At 48.5% G+C, this 20,703-nt stretch overlaps 1 protein-coding gene across 5 annotated transcripts in view; it reads left to right on the top strand.

Moving 5' to 3' along the window:
- The window catches only part of RUNX1 (RUNX family transcription factor 1), a 247,645-nt gene that overhangs the window by 165,687 nt on the left and 61,255 nt on the right, over positions 1 to 20,703 (top strand). For all 5 annotated transcript variants that reach the window (XM_044250971.1, XM_044250967.1, XM_044250968.1 and 2 more), the window contains one exon: positions 18,118 to 18,222. In XM_044250971.1, the coding sequence (XP_044106906.1) occupies positions 18,118 to 18,222 (105 nt within the window). The remainder of the gene's footprint in view (positions 1 to 18,117; positions 18,223 to 20,703) is intronic.

Raw genomic sequence — 20,703 nt, forward strand, 5'->3', positions numbered from 1 at the left:
CCTAGGTGGAGAAAATTAAAAAAAAAAAAAAAAAACTTATAACGTGACTGAAAATATATGTTCATAATACTAACTATGTTAATAATAGGGTAATACAAAGAAAATTATATCCACTTACTGAAAGCAGGAGAGATCCTATAACATATGAAAGCATAAAGTCATTAAATGGGTTCATTTGTTATATTAAAAGTCCCCACCTTTCCGTAAATTGAATTCACATTATGATTCAGAGATGTGTGTTTGGAAAACATCTTGAAGGCTTCAGATGAGGAGCTGGAAGAGCAGGTGAGAAGCCAATAAAACACAAAGGCCCCAATTGCTTGGCCTCTGCCTACCAGCCTAGCTGACAATCTTAATTCAGTTCTTGTGGATTTATTCCATTAGGGACGATGGCTGAGACCCCCCTTGGGTTGCCTTTCCAGGGAAAGTCCTATCGTCGTAGTGTGAGTCGATGAAGGACCCCGTGTCAGGTTTTGGTTAGAGAAGTTTGGGAACCATGAAGGGATGGGGCCTGTGAAGCTTTCCCATGAGAAGAGGGGTAGGGCTTTGGGGCAGTGTGCAGTAAGTCGGCGATAATAAAGACTGGGATTTTGAAAGCAGCGTGCTTCCTTTTCTGGCATGGAGGGCTGGGCTCTGGTCCCTCATTGGCCATTTCTGTTTTGAGTGGGTGACTAATAGAGGTGCCTTGTGTTTACTTGGGTAACAGTGAACTGTTTCCCCAAGGTGTGGATTGTTTGCAGTTGGCTGCCTTATTCATGCCAGTATGCCCTAGAGTTTGCATAAAACCCAAAGAGTAAAATAGCTACGACCAAGGCCAGGCTGTCTTCAGATAACCTGGAACGAGAAAACTGATGAAAATGCCATAAATGGACAATATCTGTTTTGAATGGGTTCCGCTTCCTGGGAGTGATCGTAAGCAATCCAAAATACAGGAACCCTAATTCCATGTTTGACCCGATTCTGGTTACCCTGTGTATTGTTGGTCTTGAGTGGGTTGTTTTTCTGTTTGTTTGTAGGGTTTTGTTTTGTTTTTGTTTTTGTTTTTTTGGTCGGCACTACAAAACAAAATGAGCCGTCAGGAGGCCCCATTTGACTTTGTTTCATGATCTCTCTCCAGTCATAAAGTACAACTTGATTTTACTCTCTTGAGTGTAAGTGTCAACAGCAAAGCCTGCCAGATTTTTTTTTTTCAATTTGCTTCCCATTATGAAGAGAACAGAGGATTCTCACTAATTTTGACAATTAGTCTTAATCTTCCTCCCTGAATCTTGTCCTTTAAAAGTTTCATCATGTTTTATGAAGCGATCGTAAGACTATTTACTGTTTCATTTTCTGTTTCTGAAAATGTGCCTGAAAACACGTCATTGGCATCAACACGCCACCGTGGCCGAGAAGGTCCTGGCTGTCGGCTCATCCAAACATTTCAATGCCAGGTTCGCAGTCTGTCAAACAGCAGTGATCCGATGGTTTCTCAAAAGGGCTTGGTTCTCAGTTCTAGAGGAAGGGCAGAGAAAGAAACTCCCTTTTCTTTTGCTGCTGCCAGTCCGTGAAGTTTGGAAAACATGGAAGGGCTTTTCTCTGGTCGACAAAACTGATTTGTCTGGGCCCTGGCTCCTCTCCAGGATCACAACTTATAACCTCAAGTTCAGCCTGCAACCGGGAAAACCTGCCCATCCAGCTTTTAGGGCCTTGCTGACAACATTGGCCCCTGAAAAATATTGGTGAAGGCTTCATGTCTGAACTGTCTTCCTGTTTCCCCTCCCCTCCTTTTTCTCCTGGCCCATTTAAATTTCATACAGGGGATACTTTCCCCTTAGGGTTTGCTCCCTCTTGATTTAGTGTCTCCATAGGACTGGACTCTGTCCTTGCAGGGCAGGAGGAGTGGGCAGCCCCCCAGGGGTGAGAGGTGATGCCGAGCACACAGATCGTTGTTCAGGACTTTCGCACTTAACCACACGTTCTGAAGAACCCTCCCTCACCCCCCGGAAAGTTGAAGTTCAGGATCAAAAGAAGTTCTCTTGGGCAAAGTTAATTAGGAGTAGCTTATGTCAGTTGATGTCAACAACGGAGGCAGGTTATCACTGGTATTTTCAGTTACAAGAAAGCGTCTCATGGCTGCCGCTGAGAGACACTGAAGAAATTTTAGCAGGGCAAACTGTGAGTGCTTCTGTCGCTGTTGTAGTACATAATCAGTTGGAAAGGAATCCATTAATCAGGGAAAACGGCTCTAGTTAATTCATTTTAGAACCAAAGAGGAAATCTACCAGACCGTATCATCAACCACATCATGAAGGGGGAAGAGAATCCAGTGCAAATTTCCTCCTAATTCCTAAGAATATGATTTTTTAATCTTTTGGGAACATCATAGATAATTGTGAAAATCCTTTTCTCCCAAGGGGGGGAAAATATGCATGTGCCCTTCTACCCAGAGTTTCATGCACAGTTTCAGTTTCCAGGACTGTTGAGGCTCGTTTGTGGACCTTCTGGGATCCACGGGCCACCCCCCCAAAGCCGAGCGTCTGTGAATTTGGAACTTTGCGTTGACCATGGAGGGCTGGCCTCGCACTAGGCTGCACCGGGTAGTTAAGTGGAATGTGAGTAAATGAACAGACAAGGTGGACATCCTTCTTGTACCCTGTGTGTTTTGGTAACACCTGCTTTTACTATAGCCAGGACCGGGTTTCTATAATTAGGAAAATAGATCCCATTCAAACTGCTGGTCCAAACCTCCCAAAGGCCATCAGGTATGCCCACATGCAGTACTTCTCTAGTGAATGCCTAAGCTTCCCTTGCCCCTCACCTGTCCCTCCCGTCACACACACCCCTGCAGAGCTGCAGCGTGAATCCACCCTCAGCCCCAGGAGGTCTGGGAGTTCTCCCATCCGTTAGAATGGGGTTTAATTCCTTGGAGGAATTTCTGTTTATGTTGACCTCCCGCTTTCAAAATAGTTCCCCTTTCCAATGCTTTTAAAAAATGAAATTCCTTCATTATGTTCTTGCTATGGATGTCTTCCCAGACATAATATTTACCCTGTCACAATCTGGGTTATTGCATATTTGTGTAATGTTTGTTACTTAAGGCAGTTTCATTCTTACAGTATTTTGCAGTAGTTGAGGAACAGTATGGGGAGGTGGCTTTCAGATGAGTGAAAGGCTATGGCTGAGATGGAGGGAAAGTCCATTTGAACTGTCCTGGTGTTCTGCACGAAAAGAGACATGTCTTTATGGAGTGGTTGTTACTAAGAAATGGTCGGAATGACTCACAATATTATCATAGGACCCAAGTCATTCTCCCTTTCATCCCGGAGTCCCATAATGAGGGGCAGGAAAAATTTCTCTGACAACCCCAGAGCTGTTCCATGGGCAACATTCAAGATAATAAAGCTAGCAATCAGATCTCCTGGAGAAAATACCAGAAAAAAGACATGATTAAAAGCAACAACAATGAAAAAAGACCAGCTTCTGCGACACCAAGCCCCAGGCAGCCCCAGCAAATAATTCCTTTGGATGGCAGGTCGAAAGCTGATGTCCCTGATCTAATGGAGAATTCATCTTTAGAGATCAGGTTTCTCATTCTGTTTCCCTTTTGCCAATAAAAGGGTGGCAATCCTTTCTCAAAGCAAGTTGCTCCCTACCCCCAGCCACTACCCCTGGCAGTCCTGGTTTCTGCTAATACCATGGCGAGGACCAGGAAGGAGAGCTCTCTTGGAAACTGCTTGTGCCTGGAACATAGAGTTTCACAATCGATCTCTTCATGGTTTTCTTGCTGATTTTATGAAGTGCCAGACATCGCCGATAGTGTCAGACAGCATTTTTTAAGTGAAACTAATGGTATGAATACTATTTCGGAGTTGGTGGTCTGTTGCTAGACTTTCACCCGCTCTCCACCCCTTCCGTGCCGGCCAGCTTGCGTTTGGTCAGGGCGGTTGCTTTCGGTGGGGACCAAGGACTATCAATCAGAAAGAGCCTCCGAGAGAAATAATGGTTGAATGATTTTTAGAGCTTCCTGTTTCAGCAGCAAGCATCATAGACATAAACAGTGAAGCGGCCAACGGCTGCAATGCTGCTCTGGTTCTAATAAATCAGTTTTGTATTTTCTTTTTTGTGCTGGTTGGCAAGGGGCGGGAGAGGGTGGAGAAGATGGGTTATGGAGGAGCAGAGTCTGTGTCATTTTTTTTTTTTTTTAAAGAAAAATTACTTGTCAGAAACGAGAGAGGGTATACTGTCCGGTGACCGTTCTCTTTCTGTTGGTTATGAAATGAGTCCAGATCAGTAAACGGGTATTTATAAGGAGTCGTGTCCTGTCAGTGGAGGCTCTGTGGCTTTGGAGGATCTGTTGGACTTTCAGTCGGTGTGTGTGTGTGGGGGGGGGGTACGTGTGTACACACGGGCACACCTATCCGTCCTCCCACTGAGACGTCTTCTTGGGCCAAATTATCTTTGGGACTAAATGAAGGCTAATCGTATCTTCTCACCGAAGCCTAAATGATGCAATTGACAAAAATTAGTAAGTGAGCAGCGTGGACTGAGTGTTCGTAGGAACACTTCCAAATACGCTTTTATCTGTTCATTCGTGGGGTGTCAGGGATGAACTGCTGTTCCTCGAGATTTGTGTTTCACACACACACTTTAGTGGATTCCTGGCAATGTCTGTCCCCCTTCACCGGTGAGTCCCGCGCTCGGCAGAGTGTACACAGTCTGACTGAACTGTCCAAAATGGAGCTCTCCTTGGCGTACGCTTTGCCTTGCGCGGATTTGGGACTCAGACATGTGGCCCAGACCCTGTTGGCCTACACTGGGCGTGGATCCGTCGGAAGTCTGTTTGTTGTCACTGAACTTGTCTCCAGGGAGCGTTGCAGGTTGTTGAGGACCCCCAAACCATGCAGCGATCCCAACAAGCTTCTTGGAGACAGGCCCGTGGCCTTTCAGCTGCCAGGTTCAAAAACGTGTGTCTTGTGATTTCGTGGGTGAAGATGCGTTTGTTTAGAAGCTACGTAACCTGTGTTTTTCTCCAGGAGGATGTTAGGTAAATTTCCCACTTATTTTTCAACTTAGATTAATCCTGGCTTCTACCTGGAGAGTTAAGACCGTCCTTATGAATGCACAGGAGACACGAATTACAGATCCCTTCCAACTCCCCCAGCCTCCCAACCCAAGGAAGAGCCTGGGTCTGGTTCCTGGGAGGGCTGGCGGGCATTCTCACGGGCGCTGTGTGGCCCTCCCTGAGTCACCGTGTGCAAACAAAGGAGACTCTCCTGGGCTGAAACAAAGGCAATGCACAAGAACAGGGGCGGCGTGAGCACCGTTGGTAATCTGTGCACTTATCAGATCTGGGCAACGAGGCAAGAAGGGATGGGCCTTTTCGAGGTGGAAACATTCCAGTTTGCTCAAGGCCGTGGTTTTGGGTCCTCACAGATGTTTTTCCTTCATTCTTACATGAAACCGTTGTGTGGAGTACAATCAGTATCTATTTATCTATTTAGAATTAATGAGGAGCTGACCTAAACTCATCTCATAATAAGGCTTCGTCTGCCCCGTTAAATGGTGTGTCTCCAGGACCTGCTCCGCTGGGTCTTTCCAGATGCTCTGCCTTCATGGTCCCATTGGAAACCTCACGGCAGTTCACAGTTGGTATTTTATCGGTCTGTCTGCTTGCCGATTTTGATGGTGGTCTCTCCGAGTGGTTCCCGGCTAGGGGGATTTGGGCTCCCATGGGACACTTGTCAACAGCTTACAGACATGTTTGGCTGTCATAGCTGGGATAGGGGACTGCTGGGGACATCTAGTGAGTGGAGCCCAGGGACTCTACTAGACACCCTGTGTACTTAGGACAAACCCTCTGACAGCACGGTTACCCATCTGAAACGTCAGTCCTGCCGAGACTGAGAACCCTCTGCTCACATCACACTCATTCATAAGAAGTCGTGAAATCTCTCCCTTGCCCCTCTACCTTCACTTTCTGCCTCTTTACAAAATGCATGAAACACGTACATTTAAAAAGTACACAGAGAATAAAAAAATAAAATTAGAAAGTGAGTATTAAGTCTTTTTTTTAATGATTTTATTTATTTATTTGACAGAGAGAGAGATCACAAGTAGGCACAGAGGCAGGCAGAGAGAGAGGGGGAAGCAGGCTCCCCGCCGAGCGGAAATCCTGATGCGGGCCTCGGTCCCAGGACCCTGAGATCATGACCTGAGCCAAAGGCAGAGGCTTAACCCTCTGAGCCACCCAGGCGCCTCTTACATCTTAATTTAAGGATGAAAACATACCAGTGTTCTATACACATAGAATCATCCCCATCTCCAAACACTAACATCCAGAATGGGGCGATGTGGTAGTGGGATCCAGAAGAGGCCAAAGGTGGGGTGGGCCACATAGCAGGAGAAGCTTTTCCTGGAAGACTCCCCCCATTGCAGATGCTCCCCCAGGAATGTCCCACAGATATAGGTCCACAGGGATGGTTAGAAATAATGAAAGGATCCTGCTGGCTTCTCAGTGTTCAGCACCACCCCCTGTGGGGCTTCAGTCCGGGACCCCAGATCCCCTTCTGTCCAGGAGCACAGAGGGATATGAATGGCCAGTGTCCACTCAAACTGAAGAGTGTGAAAAGCCAAGTCCTGGAAGGCATCCCTGACATACATACCTTGCAGATGTTGGAAAGGGCTTGGTCTGCACACCTGGGGGAAAAAAAAAAGTGTGTGTGTGGAACATATAGAAGGACAAGAGAAGGGACCCAAGTTGCTGGCCGTCTCTGAGGTGGCCCTGGGTTTACAGGTACCACGGACAGACAGGTGGATTCTTCCAGAGCTTTCTCCCACCTGCCCCAACACATCTGCTCTCTCTTGTTTCCCACACTGAAGAGTCAGGCAAAGGTGGTTTGAAAAAAGTCCAGTGAGTCCTCTCGGGATTCTTCTCACATCCAGGGAACATCTGCTGCGGGTTGAATTTCTCAAATACCTTTTGCCGTGAGGGCTTTCTCTGGTTTTTCTTTGGCTGCTTGCTTTTACCCTGCATGGGAAGCCCCACACCTAACTCTCCTGCCCCACGGATACACCTGCTTCTTTTCGCTCCCCTCCGTGAAGTGGCCATCGCCCCGATTCGGCATGGAGCTACAGAGTGTGTCAAATAATGTGAGAAAGCTAGCTATCGGAACGGGAGTTTGGGGACACCTGGGTGGCTCAGTTGGTTGGACGACTGCCTTCGGCTCAGTCATGATCCCGGAGTTCCCGGATCGAGTCCTGCATCAGGCTCCCAGCTCCACGGGGAGTCTGCGTCTCCCTCTGACCTTCTCCTCGCTCATGCTCTCTCTCATTGTCTCTTTCTCAAATAAATAAATAAAATCTTTTAAAAAAAAGGGGGGGGAGAATGGGAGTTTGGCGGCCTCATCTGTGCTGGGGACTGCACAGAGCCCATGTGCTGTCCCTACATGTGCTTGGGAGTAAAGGTCGCCGGGGCCAGAGCTGAAGAACAGCTGCGGCATGCGTGGGGGCAGGGCGGTGGTAACTGAGACCCAAGCACCCTGGGAGACACGCCCGCAACTCCCAAGAGGTGGAATCCCCAGAATTTTCAAAACCTAGAAAGGCACCTTGTGATATCACCCGTGCCTGGTGCCGAGTGGTATTTCTCATGAAGTATCTTCAAATAGCGACACCCCAGGACTCTTGCTCCCTAAGCGTTGTAGTCTCGTGGTTCCTACATACACAGGCTTGACTGGATTCTCTACTGACTGAGGCGAGCGTCTCACCCTCAACACTATCAGCATTTAGGGCTGGTGTTTCTTTGTCGCGGGGCCATCCGGCGTGTTGTTGGATGGCTAGCAGGATCCCTGGCCTCAGCCCAGGAGCCAATAACATGTCCCCCTCCCAGTTGCGACAACCACAAATGTCTGCAGGCATTGCCAAAAGTCCTCGGGGGTGGGAGCGGGCTGGACGGATGCCCCCTACCCTCGTTGAGAACACTGGCACAGAGCTGTGCATCCGTGGGCAAGTGACTCGACCTTTCTGAGCCCGGTTCTGGCTTTGTCCTTGGGGGTGGGGTGGGGGTGTGCAGGGAGGACGACCTGCCCTAAGACCCATGATAAGCCTTATTACTTTACGTGGTTCATCTGCTTCAGGGACACTAACGCGGTAGAGGAGGAGGCGGAAACTCTGTGAGCTGGTAACAACAATGGGAACCTGCTTTTTTGTTTATCCAAACAGATGAGTTTTTTCCAGGAAGGGACCATCAACCCTTGCCCTCGCTCCTCAGCCGCATAAAGTTCTTAGGTCGCGAAAGAGTTATACGCAGCGGGCACTGAGATTTCAGATTAGCGATGGCAGAGACGAAATTAAATATGTCCTGTAATATGAAGCACTGTTTTTCATGGGAAAAGAAGTTCTCCCAACGTAGCCATTCCAAGTCTTTTGTCCAAACATTAATGGCATGCAAATATTTATGATTCATACATGCCCCTTTAATTCCCAACCGTATTTTAACAATAAGCACTGCATTTTCACAATGAAGCAGAATAATCCCTTTGTCCTGTCGCTGGGCTCCGGAGGCTGGCACCCAGCAGCATCACATTCTTCCTGCACGGTAATTGCTGACTCCACCCAGGTTTAGGGAGTTTTATGGTAGTCTCACGGCAGCCTGCCTTGGACTGTGCTTAAGGACATCCTGGCTGTTCCACTGGAAGCCATCTTCAGGTTGTATCAGCATTTTCAGAAACTGCAAGTGAACATCCTTGCACTTTTTCTTTTGGCCACCTATAAATGGGGGAATTCATTAATCTGGCTATGGCTTGGAAAGGTCTCTTACTATGCTGGCATCTTGCATTCTATCCAAATCCATGGGTTCTAATGATACTAAAGCCATTGTCTCCCATTCAAGGGTCCTCTGATTCATAATGACAGCATAGAACATACGCGTCTAGCTGTGATGATTCTGTGCGTCTTTGAAAGGTAGCATGGCATGTATGAGAAGTGGGTGCCCTTGCAGGACTTGCTAAGAGGTGCTAGTCTTGGTCTCCCCATCTGTGCAGTAGGTGCAATGGTGCCTTTCATACACACTTGGAAGGTTATCAGGATGATTGAAACAAGATAATGTCAGTGTGGCAGGACTCAGGAAGAACCACATCTCAGTGTGGTCCTTCCCTCTGCAGCGAGAAGTGCCGGGGGGGAGGCTGGGTAAGAGCGGGTGGAATCAGCCTCTGAGTCCCTGAATAAGAACATTAGGAAGGAGGCTGTTTTCCAGTGTCCACTCCTGGATACAAGGAATTCTTTTATCCTGCAAAGAACCTCGTAAAATGAGAGTGCTGGAGATGCAGCAGGAGTTTCATAAATATTCATAAATAAATATGATAGTAGTATTATGATCATTGCCGCAGACATTTGCTGGACCTTTTGACACAGGCAGGGCCTTGTGTTTTCCATTTTAACTGGTGAGTCTCACACAGGCTTTGGACCCTTCCAATCAGGGAAGTATAATATCCATCGCTTTTTTCTGAGAACCGACCGCCACCCCCAAAGGTCACTGGATGAGGGTACCTCATTCATTCTTTATTCAGTCGTTCATCAGATGTGCGCGATGCATATGGTCATCTCACTTGAGAGATTTTAGGGTGTGGAAGAGTATCCAGGTGAAGGCATTGAGAAGAGTGTCCAAGCAGAGAAAATAGGGTGGGGAGGAACGCCTGGTCTGTCCAGGAGCCAGGAGATGCTTGGGTAGCCTTCTGGGGAAGATCTTGGAGCAGGAGGAGACCCAAAGAGCTGTTTAGGACCTTGACATCCATCCACACTGGGAATTTTGGTCTGCTCCCAGGGAAATGAAGAGCCACCAACTTTATGGCAGCAGGGACTGGACATACCTGGATACAAATTGTAGGAAGATAGGCAGATTGCAGACAGAAGAAGGGAAGGGATGCCTAGGGGATCAGGGACTGAGGACTTCCAGTTCTCCCTACAGGCAGCCTCAGATGAGTGCATGCCCAATTTGCAGAAAGCTCATTTGGTAATTGTCATCGTACCCAGAGTCCACTCCTGCCAGGCCCTGCCTACCACACCCCCAGCCTTGCCTGGGGCTTACCTCTTCTTACCTCGTCTTAGCCTCCATACCCACCTGACCTCATGCTTCCTAGGAAGCAGCCACTGTGTGGTTTAAAAGGCTGGCGGCAGGAACAGAAGACCCCAGCGCTGCCTTGCTTTCTGTGTCCATGCCTGGACCTCTTCGTAGCACCCCTGTGGTGTTGGGCTGTGTATTTGAGCCACTGGACCATCACACAAACAGAATCCGGGCTAGGACGAGGCCACTTTGATCACCTGTCCTATGTTAGCTTCTAGCTCAACTTCCGCTGGGGTACTTGGGCCACCAACCAGAGGGCTGTCCTGGTAGCAGGTGTGGCCGTGGCCTAAAGAGAGCTGTAAATTCAAGTGTTTGGGCTAAAAGGATTAAAGCCTGATTCTTCCACCAAAATATTCAGGAACTCTGATACCAAAAGAAAAGGAAGGATTAGCAAGGGACTGTGAAATCTCGGGAAAAGAGTGCAAGGTCACAGGACCATCACAGCCCCTTGTGGTTTGGTACCTACTCTTCCTGAAGAAGCCTCGTCCCCCATTCCTTTGGTAAAGCTGAGCTCACACCCGAGCCACAGAAAAAGGCAAGTGACGCTTTCAAAGTGAAATCAGAGATCATAAGGAACCAGCTGTCAGAACCGAAAGTTTATGGAAGAATTCATTGATCCAGTTATCAGACATTTTGTACTGCCTTGGAACAGAAGACGCAAAGATTAATAAGATGCTGTCCCTGTCCTCAGCTTGTTTTTAATAGAACATCTCCAGAGAATACGTTTTGCGTGTTTTTGGTTTTCTGTAAGTAAACCAACTTTTTCAAACAATCCATCGTTCAAAAAAAAAAAAAAAAAACAAAATGCTGTTTTTTATGAAGAACTGAGTTCTGTGTCTTGAGCTTCTGTCAGTAGACTTTGGGGTTGGAGGTGCCATTAGGCTGGGCCTCCCGCCTACATTTTGCCTGTGTGGATGCAGGTACAATTACATAAACACATCCGCAATCATAGGGGGCCCTTTGCACGGAATTGGGCACACACCAACATCTTGATTTCGGTTCAGTTTAGAGAAAGTAGGAAATTTCTGTGCCACTTGAAGGATTTGTGCCCTCTTCAGAAATCCCCAAATAAACAACGATACAGCTGGACTGTCAGAAGTCGTGGTATGTGTTTGGATGACGAAATGGACAGAGAGCAAAAGCATGAATTTTGGCCCTTAGGTTGGTTGTTTCAGTGGAAAAGTGAGACATGTAAATTTAAAATATTTTGTGAAAAATATTTCAGCTGTCCCCTTGGACTCTGAGGGCACATTCATTTTCATACTCAGTTATCCTTGGTGAAAAAGGAGGCCGGGCACAATCTATACGGTAAAAGGAGAAAGCCTCCGGCAACATTTCAGAATCAGTTGGGATTTCCAGAATTTGCGAAGGGCCAAAGCAGGGCCTTCACAGCCTGTCTTGTTTCTCAAAAGATGCATTTTTTGTTGTTTTGTTTTGTTTTGTTTTTTCTTTTTTCCTTTGATTTTTCCTGACTCGCTGCCTGCTGTGTTTTAAGTGTGTGAACACAACTGGCTTTCCTGCAGCGACGCACGCGTGTGTGAGAACTGGGCTGGGGCCTCCCGGCTGTATGACCCCCCACGCAGACGGTCCTCTGTGCCTACAGCCTTCCCTTGCGTGACAAAGGGCAAGTTTCACATCCCACCGAAACTGCCCAAAAAGGAGAAGATGACTCACAGGTCCAAACGGACCCCAAGGACGCCCAGCTGCTGAAGAGCCCCAGCAGGGGGCTTGGCTCCCCAGGAGCCAAACCCTGGGAGGGACAGTCACAACAGGACTGGGGGATAGTTGGAAAGTCGCCCCTGATGCCACTGGAGTAGGGGGACGTTGCTGTGACGGGACAGCCCTCTCTCCACCCCCTCCCCAAATCTGCTCTTTGACTTCTGGACTAGAGAGTTGGAGTGGCCTTTATGCCTCTTCTTCCCCTCCCCGCCCTCGGCCCTTTGGGGAGCAGTTCTGAGGTTTAGCCACTTCCCAGATGCGGTGAGGAAGTGGAGTGGGCGCCCGGGCCATGCGGAACTGCCGTGTCCAGCCACGGCTTTATGAGACCACAGTCGGCTGTCAGAGTTCACCAGCTCCAGGGCCCGCAGGCGCGGGGAGACCCAGGGCGCAGAGCAGGGGCTGCCTTGCAGCGCGGGTCAGGGCCACCAGCGTCTGCGAGACTCCCCCGTGACCTTCTTCCCAACTAAATAAAGCAGGCAGTATTTTGTCCTGCACTTGGACGAACAAGCTGGCGTCTAGGGGAGGCCACAGGCTCAGCTAGGGAGCACTGGGCCCAGCTTCTTTATAAGACGGATCAGCCAGCCACAGCTGTGACTCGCCAAGATCGCCAGCTGGCAGGGCGGGAGTGAACTTGACCTTCGAGTTAAACGTGCAGTCTCTCCCTCATGGGGCTGTGGGCCTCGCTCTGCTGTCCTGCTGGTCGCCCTGTGCGCTCTGCCTGGGTTTGCTGGAATTTCTAGGGAAGGAGCCTGGTGGAGCTCTGTGGGGGCCGCCTCCCCTGCACTGACCTGCACACCCCACCACCCCCTGGTCAGACCCCAGCACCCCTCCTCACCTGCTCCTCCTCCTGGGGTTGCCCAAGGCTCAGTCGTTGCAGAATCACGTTTCTCATGTCTCTAACGATAATTTAACTAATACTTGCTGACTCGTTATTTCATTTCACTTGCATAATGGCACTGTGAGATGGAAAGACTGGTATTAGCCCCATTTCGCAGATGACAAAGCAGAGGCCCAGACGGGTTAAGTAACTGGCCCAAGGTCACACAGCTAGCAAGTGGCCGAGATTTAAGACACGGGCATTTTGGCTTGAGGGTCTGGACCAGACCTAGCCCTCTGTATATTCCCAGGGCTACCAGATTGTATAATCAGTGCCTTATCTTCTGTTGTTTTGGGGTGTCAGGGAGTCCTTCTGTCCCTTGCCGTGTCCCCCCCACCTTATTCAGTTCCACAGTCTGTGCTTCTAAATCTTTCCTTCTGGAACCCAACCATGGGCCAGAGCAGAGGCTGCTCTCTGGACTAGGGGTTAGGTCTCCATGAGGGTTGAGAAGGGAGGTCTCAGTGCCCCCCTCCCCTTTAGCTCCCAAATCCCCATGCTGGACACCTGTAACCCTGCAGCTTGCCCCCTGGGGGACCAGAGCTGTAGCCCACCCAGGGTCACCTGTGCGCTGGCCAAGGCCCCAGCTTGTCTCCTGGTGCCAAAGCCAGGGCTGCGGGGAGCCTTTGTGCCTGTCCTGGCAAGGATTGTCTCCAGGCTGCAAGGGTGAACCTCGGCTGTCTCTACAGCACCAGCATCCTCCTGCCGCTGCCTGTGGTCCTGCATTTGGTCCACTCTTGGGGTGGCTGTGATTGAGCCGGCCTGCACTCCTTTGCTCCTCTGACCTACTGTTCCGACTGCAGTTCACTGGGAAAAACACCTGAGCGTTTTTCACCCTCCACACCCACGCACTTAAAATACCAGGCCCATAGGTCAGTTTCATGAGGGAATTTGGCGAATAACGCGCGTGCTTCTGGGGTGTGGCTACCCCTTCTGCAGGTGTCGGCCAAGAAGGGCTGAGTCTCAACAGGAATGGGCCGGGAAGTGGTTGGGCAGCAGAGCGTGGAAGGGTCCTGGAGCTCAGCGGGTCAGTCCCATGTACCCACTGGCCCACTGTCCCCAGTTACCAAGCACACGGTGCCGGGGCGGGTCGCAGAGCACGAGAAAGTGGAAGGCAGAGGTTTCCTGGAGTGGGAAAACGTCACACCCACCTGTGAACCAAATGTCATCACTTATTACCTCCGTCTGTCAGGTAATAAGCAGATGTCCCGGTGCTCAAGGCTGTGAACAAGAGCCCATTGTGAGGGAAGCGACCAGAATATCTCCACCTTCCTGAACCACATCACTGGGGCCAGAACTTTGGCTCTAGCTAGTAGCTTGTGCTGGGCGGACGGTTCGTAGGACTGCCCATAAAAGGATGGACATAAAATGATGGAATTATAATTATGAGCAACAATTTCCAATTTCACAAATATTCACTTTGGTTGAATTTCATTCCTGATTAAGGAGGCCAATCTGTGGTTAACCAGGGGGCGGCATTCAACACTCAGCTGCCAGGAGTGCAAATTCAGCTTGGTGAGAAGCTGCTCTTGAATTATAACCAGGCTTACAGTTAACTGTAAGCACATTCTGGGTATAGGGAAGCCACCAGGACTATACTCACTTTTTTTTTTAAGATTTTATTTATTTATTTATTTGTTTATATATCAGAGAGAGAGCCAAAGAGGGGAAGGGGCAGAGGGAGAAGCAGGCTCCCTGATGACTAAGGAACCCGGTGTGGGACTTGATAGCAGGACCCTGGGATTATGACCTGAGCAGAAGGCAGACACTTAACCGAAAAAGTGACCCAGGCATCCATGTATTCACTTTTTTGAGTGGTGGTGGAGCATGGGAAAAGTACCAAGAGTCTGGATTCCTGGTGCTGGTGTCACTGAGTTTGCAAGTAGAGATTTGGGATCCCGTGACAATAATGCAAAGAACAGTGGGTGTAAAGCTGAGACATCTGGGTTCTGCCATGTATACAAGCTGTGTGACTTTGGGCAATGGCTGAACATCTCTGAGCCTTGGCTTTGCTACCTGTCCACCAGGAACAATGAAATCTATCTCGTTTATTTCACAAGAACGTTATGAGCATCAAATGCAAAAGTATGTGGGAATGTGTTTGGAAGGTTCTAAGTCCTACACAAACCTAAAAATGCCGGTATTATGAAGATGATAATTCTCTCCTGTCATTTAGGAAACCAAGAATAGGATGATTACAGCAAGGCTTCCACAGGAGTGGGACCCATTTCAGGAGGTAAAAAGAATAGTTGCCCATAGAGCAGTTGTGACCCCACAGTGCCAAGACTGGAACTCTTAAGACACTTGGTGTCCGAACTCAAACTAGGTTGAATAGTGTTCCCTAAATCATGTGCACCAGGAACCATGGAATGTGTGACCTTATTTTGGTAGAGGGGCTTTGCAGCTGTAATCAATAAGGCGAGGGCATCCTGCGTTAGGGTGAGCCCTAACTCCATTGACCAGAATCCTTATAAAGAAAACTTGATTTGGAGACCGAAGACCCACGGGGGAAAAGGCCATGTGACAACAGAGGCAAAAACTGTGAGATGCAGCTGCAAACCACGGAAAACCAAGAATTGCCAGGAACTACCAGCACTGGGGCAAGGCCAGCAAGGATTCTCCCCTAGTTTATCTCCCCTAGTTTATCTGAAGGATTTAGCCTTCAGATAAAGCGTGGCCCAGCCAACACCTTGATTTTGGACTTGTAGCCTCCAAAAGTGTGACAGGGTGCATAGAATTCTGTTGCCTTCAGCCTGTGGGTCTCTGCTGGTTTGCGACAGCAGCCCAGGCAACTGAGGAAGCACACGTGTGCCCATGAACGTGGACGCCGGGAGGGCTGCAAAGTCAGAAGATAAAGTCAGAGTTGCAGGTGACCTTGTGGGTATCCCACAAGTCCGGAACCCCCTGTTCTGCAGACCAGGAGACGGGAGAGGTCAAATCATTAGTTCTAAGAACTCACATCTAACCCTCTTGCCGGAAGTGCCGCCCACCTCCACATCACTGTGCCCAGCTCTCTGGGCCTGAGGTGCAGTCCCTCCTGCCCACCCCCTACTTTGGCAAGATGCCAGGGGAGAGGTGATCTGGAGCATCTTCCTGAAGCCACGTGTGAACCATGTTCTCAAGATGGCAAACCCCTAAAGCCCAAAAGGAATCTTCTCTGGGTTCCGGGATAGAAGAGCAGCCTATGGGAAGAGCAGTCTGGGGGCTGGACCCCCCGGGCTTCTCCAGTGCTTTGGGCCCGTGGGCACCCCTCCCCAGAAAGCAGTCTCACCTCGCCAGGCAGATAGGTCGGCCATGACTTTGGTTGTATAGCCAGGCCGGACAAAGCCCGTTTCAGCATCCAATTGCGGTTTGTCACTGTTCTTTTTCTTCTTTTTTTTTTTTTTAAGATTTTATTTATTTATTTATTTGACAGAGATCACAAGTAGGCAGAAAGGCAGGCAGAAAGAGAGGAAGGAAAGCAGGCTCCCTGCTGAACAGAGAGCCTGATGTGGGGCTCAATCCCAGGACCCTGAGATCATGTCCTGGGCCGAAGGCAGAGGCTTTAACCCACTAAGCCAGGAGCCCCTGTCACTGTTCTTATCACAGGCTTCCCAGGAGACACGGTGCAAGTCCTTGGGGAGTGTTCACTGGCGCTTTTCATGATTAGGAATCACTCGGTTGCTGCAGCCAAAGATGACGCAGTTGACCCTTAAACAACATGGGCTGAACCACGCAGGCCCACTGACATGCAGATTTTTTCTGATAAATGTGGTACAGGACTGTAGACGTATTTTCCTTACAATTTTCTTAATAATGTTTTCTTTTCTGTAGCTTACACTGTATTGTAAGAACATTGTACATACTACATAGGAAATCCAAAATATGTGTTAATTGACTGCTTACATTGTGGGTGAGTCTTCTGGTCAGCAGTAGGCTAATGGTCCTTTTGGGGGGATGTCAAAGGTTATACAGGAATTTCCACAGTGCAGGGGTTGGCACCCCTAACCCCTATGCCATTGGAGGGCCTATGTATTTTTACTGAACCTTGTTCGTGGCTTTCTTTTGTATTAAAACATGCATGACAGTTGAAAGTATTCTGCTCTAACGAGCAAGGAAGGCAAGTTGATTTTTTTAAGAAGCTTTGGAGCAGATAGGGGAATGAATGGGCCTGTTTTGTTTTCCTTTCATTTCTGTTTGGTTTTGTTTCATTTTACATAACTAAGAGGAGACACTGTTCAACAGAAACCCACTGCCATGATGTGGGCGGTTTGAGCGTCATGCTTAGTCAAACCTTAGAATCCTGTTGGAAAACTCTGAGAAACCGAGAAGAAAAATAACCAAAGTGGGCACAACACACACACACACACACACACACACACTCTCACACACATACCTTCATGCCCCAGGTACCGTTTTAATGGTTTTACTCCTATGAACTCATTTAACTTCCCTGCAAATGCTGTAAGGTACAACATGCCGTGCGTACCCATCTTCCAGGTTAAGGACACTGAGGCACAGAGGGGTCTTGCCAAAGGACAGCTAGTCAGCATTCAAACCTGCAGTTCATCCTCTAAAGTGCTTGGCCAAGAAGAAATATTTTAAATTTTTAATATAAATACATATTATTACTTATATTATTAATATTAATCGTTGGTATACTTGTATTAATTATTTACTTACATTTTAGCCCTTGTATTCTAACTTATAAATATATTTTTCAATAGTTTTTTTAAAGTTACCAAAAGCATAGCGGTGAACACCTGTAATGAAAACACAGTTGCATGCCACGCGTGTCTGTAAGCGGTTTAGGTGGAGATCCACGTGTGTGTGTACGTTTATAGTCCTTATTGAATCTCAATCTGTCAGTTCCATATCGTTAAGTCCGTTTATTGACTATAAATTTTGTCTGGCCAATCCCTTGAGTGCCTCTAATAACATCTAGCATTGAAAAGTAATATTTAAAGTCAATTAACCACAATTAGTGTTTTTGAAATACAGAGGGAATAATTTTAACTTCGCCTCTTCGCAAACTCGGGATTTCTGTCATTCCTAATGCTATGTTAGAAGGGAAGGATGGATACGGTTTCTTTTACTCGTGGAGACAGTTGGGGGGAGTGGGTAGCTGCCAATCCAATCCCATGTTCCCTAGAGTCTCGACTCGAAAGAAAACAAAACCAAATCTCTCTTGATCCTGTGTTGTTTATTGATGATTTAACGAAAGCCATGTAACCACATGAAGTGTGAGCTTCAAGACCAACACGGGAGGTGTGCCCTTCAGAATCTAAGCAAAGCCGAAGCTAGGGAAGTGTTGGAAAAACCACTCACTTGTCCTGAAGAAGTACCAGCTTTCTAGTCTGAGGGCTGGGAAGCATAAATTCATGGAGGTGGCAGGTCCACCCGACCATCCGCTCATTTTGTGGTGTTCCCTTTTGTGTTCCAACAGGGAAGAGCTTCACTCTGACCATCACCGTTTTCACCAATCCACCCCAAGTTGCCACTTACCACAGAGCCATCAAAATCACAGTGGATGGACCCCGAGAACCTCGAAGTAAGTGGGCCCCCCATCGGGGCTGGCACGCCTTCCGGGCTGGTAAACTGAGGCACCGGGGACGGTATCTCAGAATCCTTGGGCTGGCCTGACACTGCTACATGTGGCTACGTGTGGCTATCTCTGTCAGAGAGGACTCTGCGGCCCCTGCAGAGAGAAAATATCTATGGTTGACACTCACCCCTCAAAGTCTGTCTCTGAGCCCTGGACTCCTTTTAGAGCATTCTCTTAGGGGGCAGAGAAGCAAATCGGGCTGAGTCAAGTGTGTGTTTGAAGCATTTCAGGGCCACAGGAGGCTGAGGACTTGTTCCTCAAATGCACAGTGAGGTGAGCACAGGATCAGAAACAAACAGTAAATGGATGTGTGCGGGGCACGAGGGGGCCTGGGCACCAAGAAAAAGTGCCTGAGCCTCAGAGCAGACCACAAGGGGCTGATTACCATCCATGCTGGCCTTTTGTCCATTTGTTAAGGCAAGAGATGAAAACTATGAAAATGACCTTTTTCTTTCTGTGGCACAGATCAGAATCTTATTACAGGACTGATTAAAATAGAGAATGGGAGGGCAGAAGAATTCCCGGGGGAAAACCAGTAAATATAGAAAGACGGTACCAAAAAAAGATCTCCTGTGAGGAAAACTTTTTAAAAAAGCAGTGGGGTTGTTTAGTCTGCAGAAGGATGTCTTCACGGTGACTTAATGACTATCTTTGAGTAAACCCAAGAGTAACACTCTTCTCCAGAGCCACACCCTTCCCCAGCACAGAGGCTGGGTTCTGCCCGGCGTCTGCATGCCTCCAAACCCTATCAGGTCCCTGGTGGAAAATGAGTACTCTCTCTTCTGATGGGAGAGCGATTCAAAAACAAGGCTTCCCGCTATGCCTGTAGGTCGAGATCCAGGGAGATCAGGTTGTAAGCCGGAGTGGTTAGGAATTTGGGCTCTGGGGGCAAAACAAGAGGAGTCTGGTGGTTCAGGCACATAAGCCTTCAGCAAGTTACGGAGCTTCCCTGGACCTCAGTCTCCTCATCTGCAAAATGGAGACAATAGTGAGAGCTGCTTTCTGAGACAGGAGGAGACAGTGCTGGGTGCCTGGCACAGAGGACGAACTCAGCCAATGTTCTCCATTCCCAGTAGAGGCTCCTGGCTGCCTCTGAGGCTGCCGCTAGTGGGGCGGTCCCCCAGAGGCACTTCTCATGGTGGGGATGCTGCTGGGGCGGTGGGGTCCCCAGGCGTGGCTCTCCATATCACGCACCCTGTGCTCACCCCAGCTGTGGGAGGGTTTCCTGCGGTCCTGGCCACAGCCTCAGGGTGTCTCAGTCACTTGCTAGAACCATCCCATGTGCTTCCTCAGCTTCCTCAATGCCCCAGAGTGGGAAGAACCCCCACAAGGCACCACCATACCCACCAGGGACAGCCCCCCCGGGACATGACATGGCATTTCATTCACCATCCCCTTACTGCCATTTGCCTAGTCTGTGACTCCCATCGTTCCTGACCTTGTGTACCCCCTCTCCGCTTTTTTTTTTTGAAGTCATGGAGAAGATCCAGTCATGCCCAGACTCGGGAAACTCTGGGAGTTGGTAGCATCCCCTGATTCCAACTTGTGTTTGAAAAGCAGGTCACGGGCAGGAGACCACACAGTGACAACCAGACCCGCCCTTGTAGGTTTCCCAAGTAGGGGCAGCAAACTGAAGACTCATAGCGACCCTGCTATGTTAATAATGTGACAGAAACATGGCGCAGGTGCCTTGGCTCTCTGCAGAGACCCAGAGAGGAAGCAGACTTCGGTTCTAGCCAGGCACAGGGCTGCGGACGGGCAGTTGTGAGGTGTGAGGAAATTGACTTTGAGGGTAATTAAACTTTGAGAAAGGCCCACTCAGGTGCCTGGAGAACTGCTCTCTGTTAAAAAATAGAACCATTCAATCATTGAACGCTGCATCAAAAACTAATGATGTACTCTATGGTGGCTAACCGAACATAATTAAAAAAAAAAAAGTAGAAGACATTCTAATCATTCATATGCCAACCTGCCTGGAGGAAGAAACTAAACCAGTGACCCCGTGGTATTCCTCTACCTGTTACTCTCTTCTGCATTAGAAAAAGGGTGGGTTTTGCCCCACTGCCAATATTTCCCATAACATTTGAAGACCCACCCAGCTTCAGAAGAAAAATGGTGGGTGCTCTGACTTTTCAGAATTGGCAGTCAGAGGGGGGAAAATACAGTATTGTGGCAGCGTGTGTATCCTGTTTGCCCTCCTGCTGTTTTCTAACTTCAGAAAACAGTCATTATTGAGAATGGCTCCTTGAACAGACAGAAGGGATTTGCTCCAAGGAGGACCCATTCTTACGGAGTCTTTCCTGACAAGTGGAATTTGGGGTCTTAGGAAAAATTAAATGGAATGTAGTAAGCATGGAGAGGGAGGTGTTAGAGTTTCTAGATAGTCTCACAGGGCACAAAGGACTTCTAGAAAAATAATTGAATGCA

Source organism: Neovison vison, chromosome 6, assembly GCF_020171115.1.
Source record: "Neovison vison isolate M4711 chromosome 6, ASM_NN_V1, whole genome shotgun sequence".
NCBI lineage: Eukaryota > Metazoa > Chordata > Mammalia > Carnivora > Mustelidae > Neogale > Neogale vison.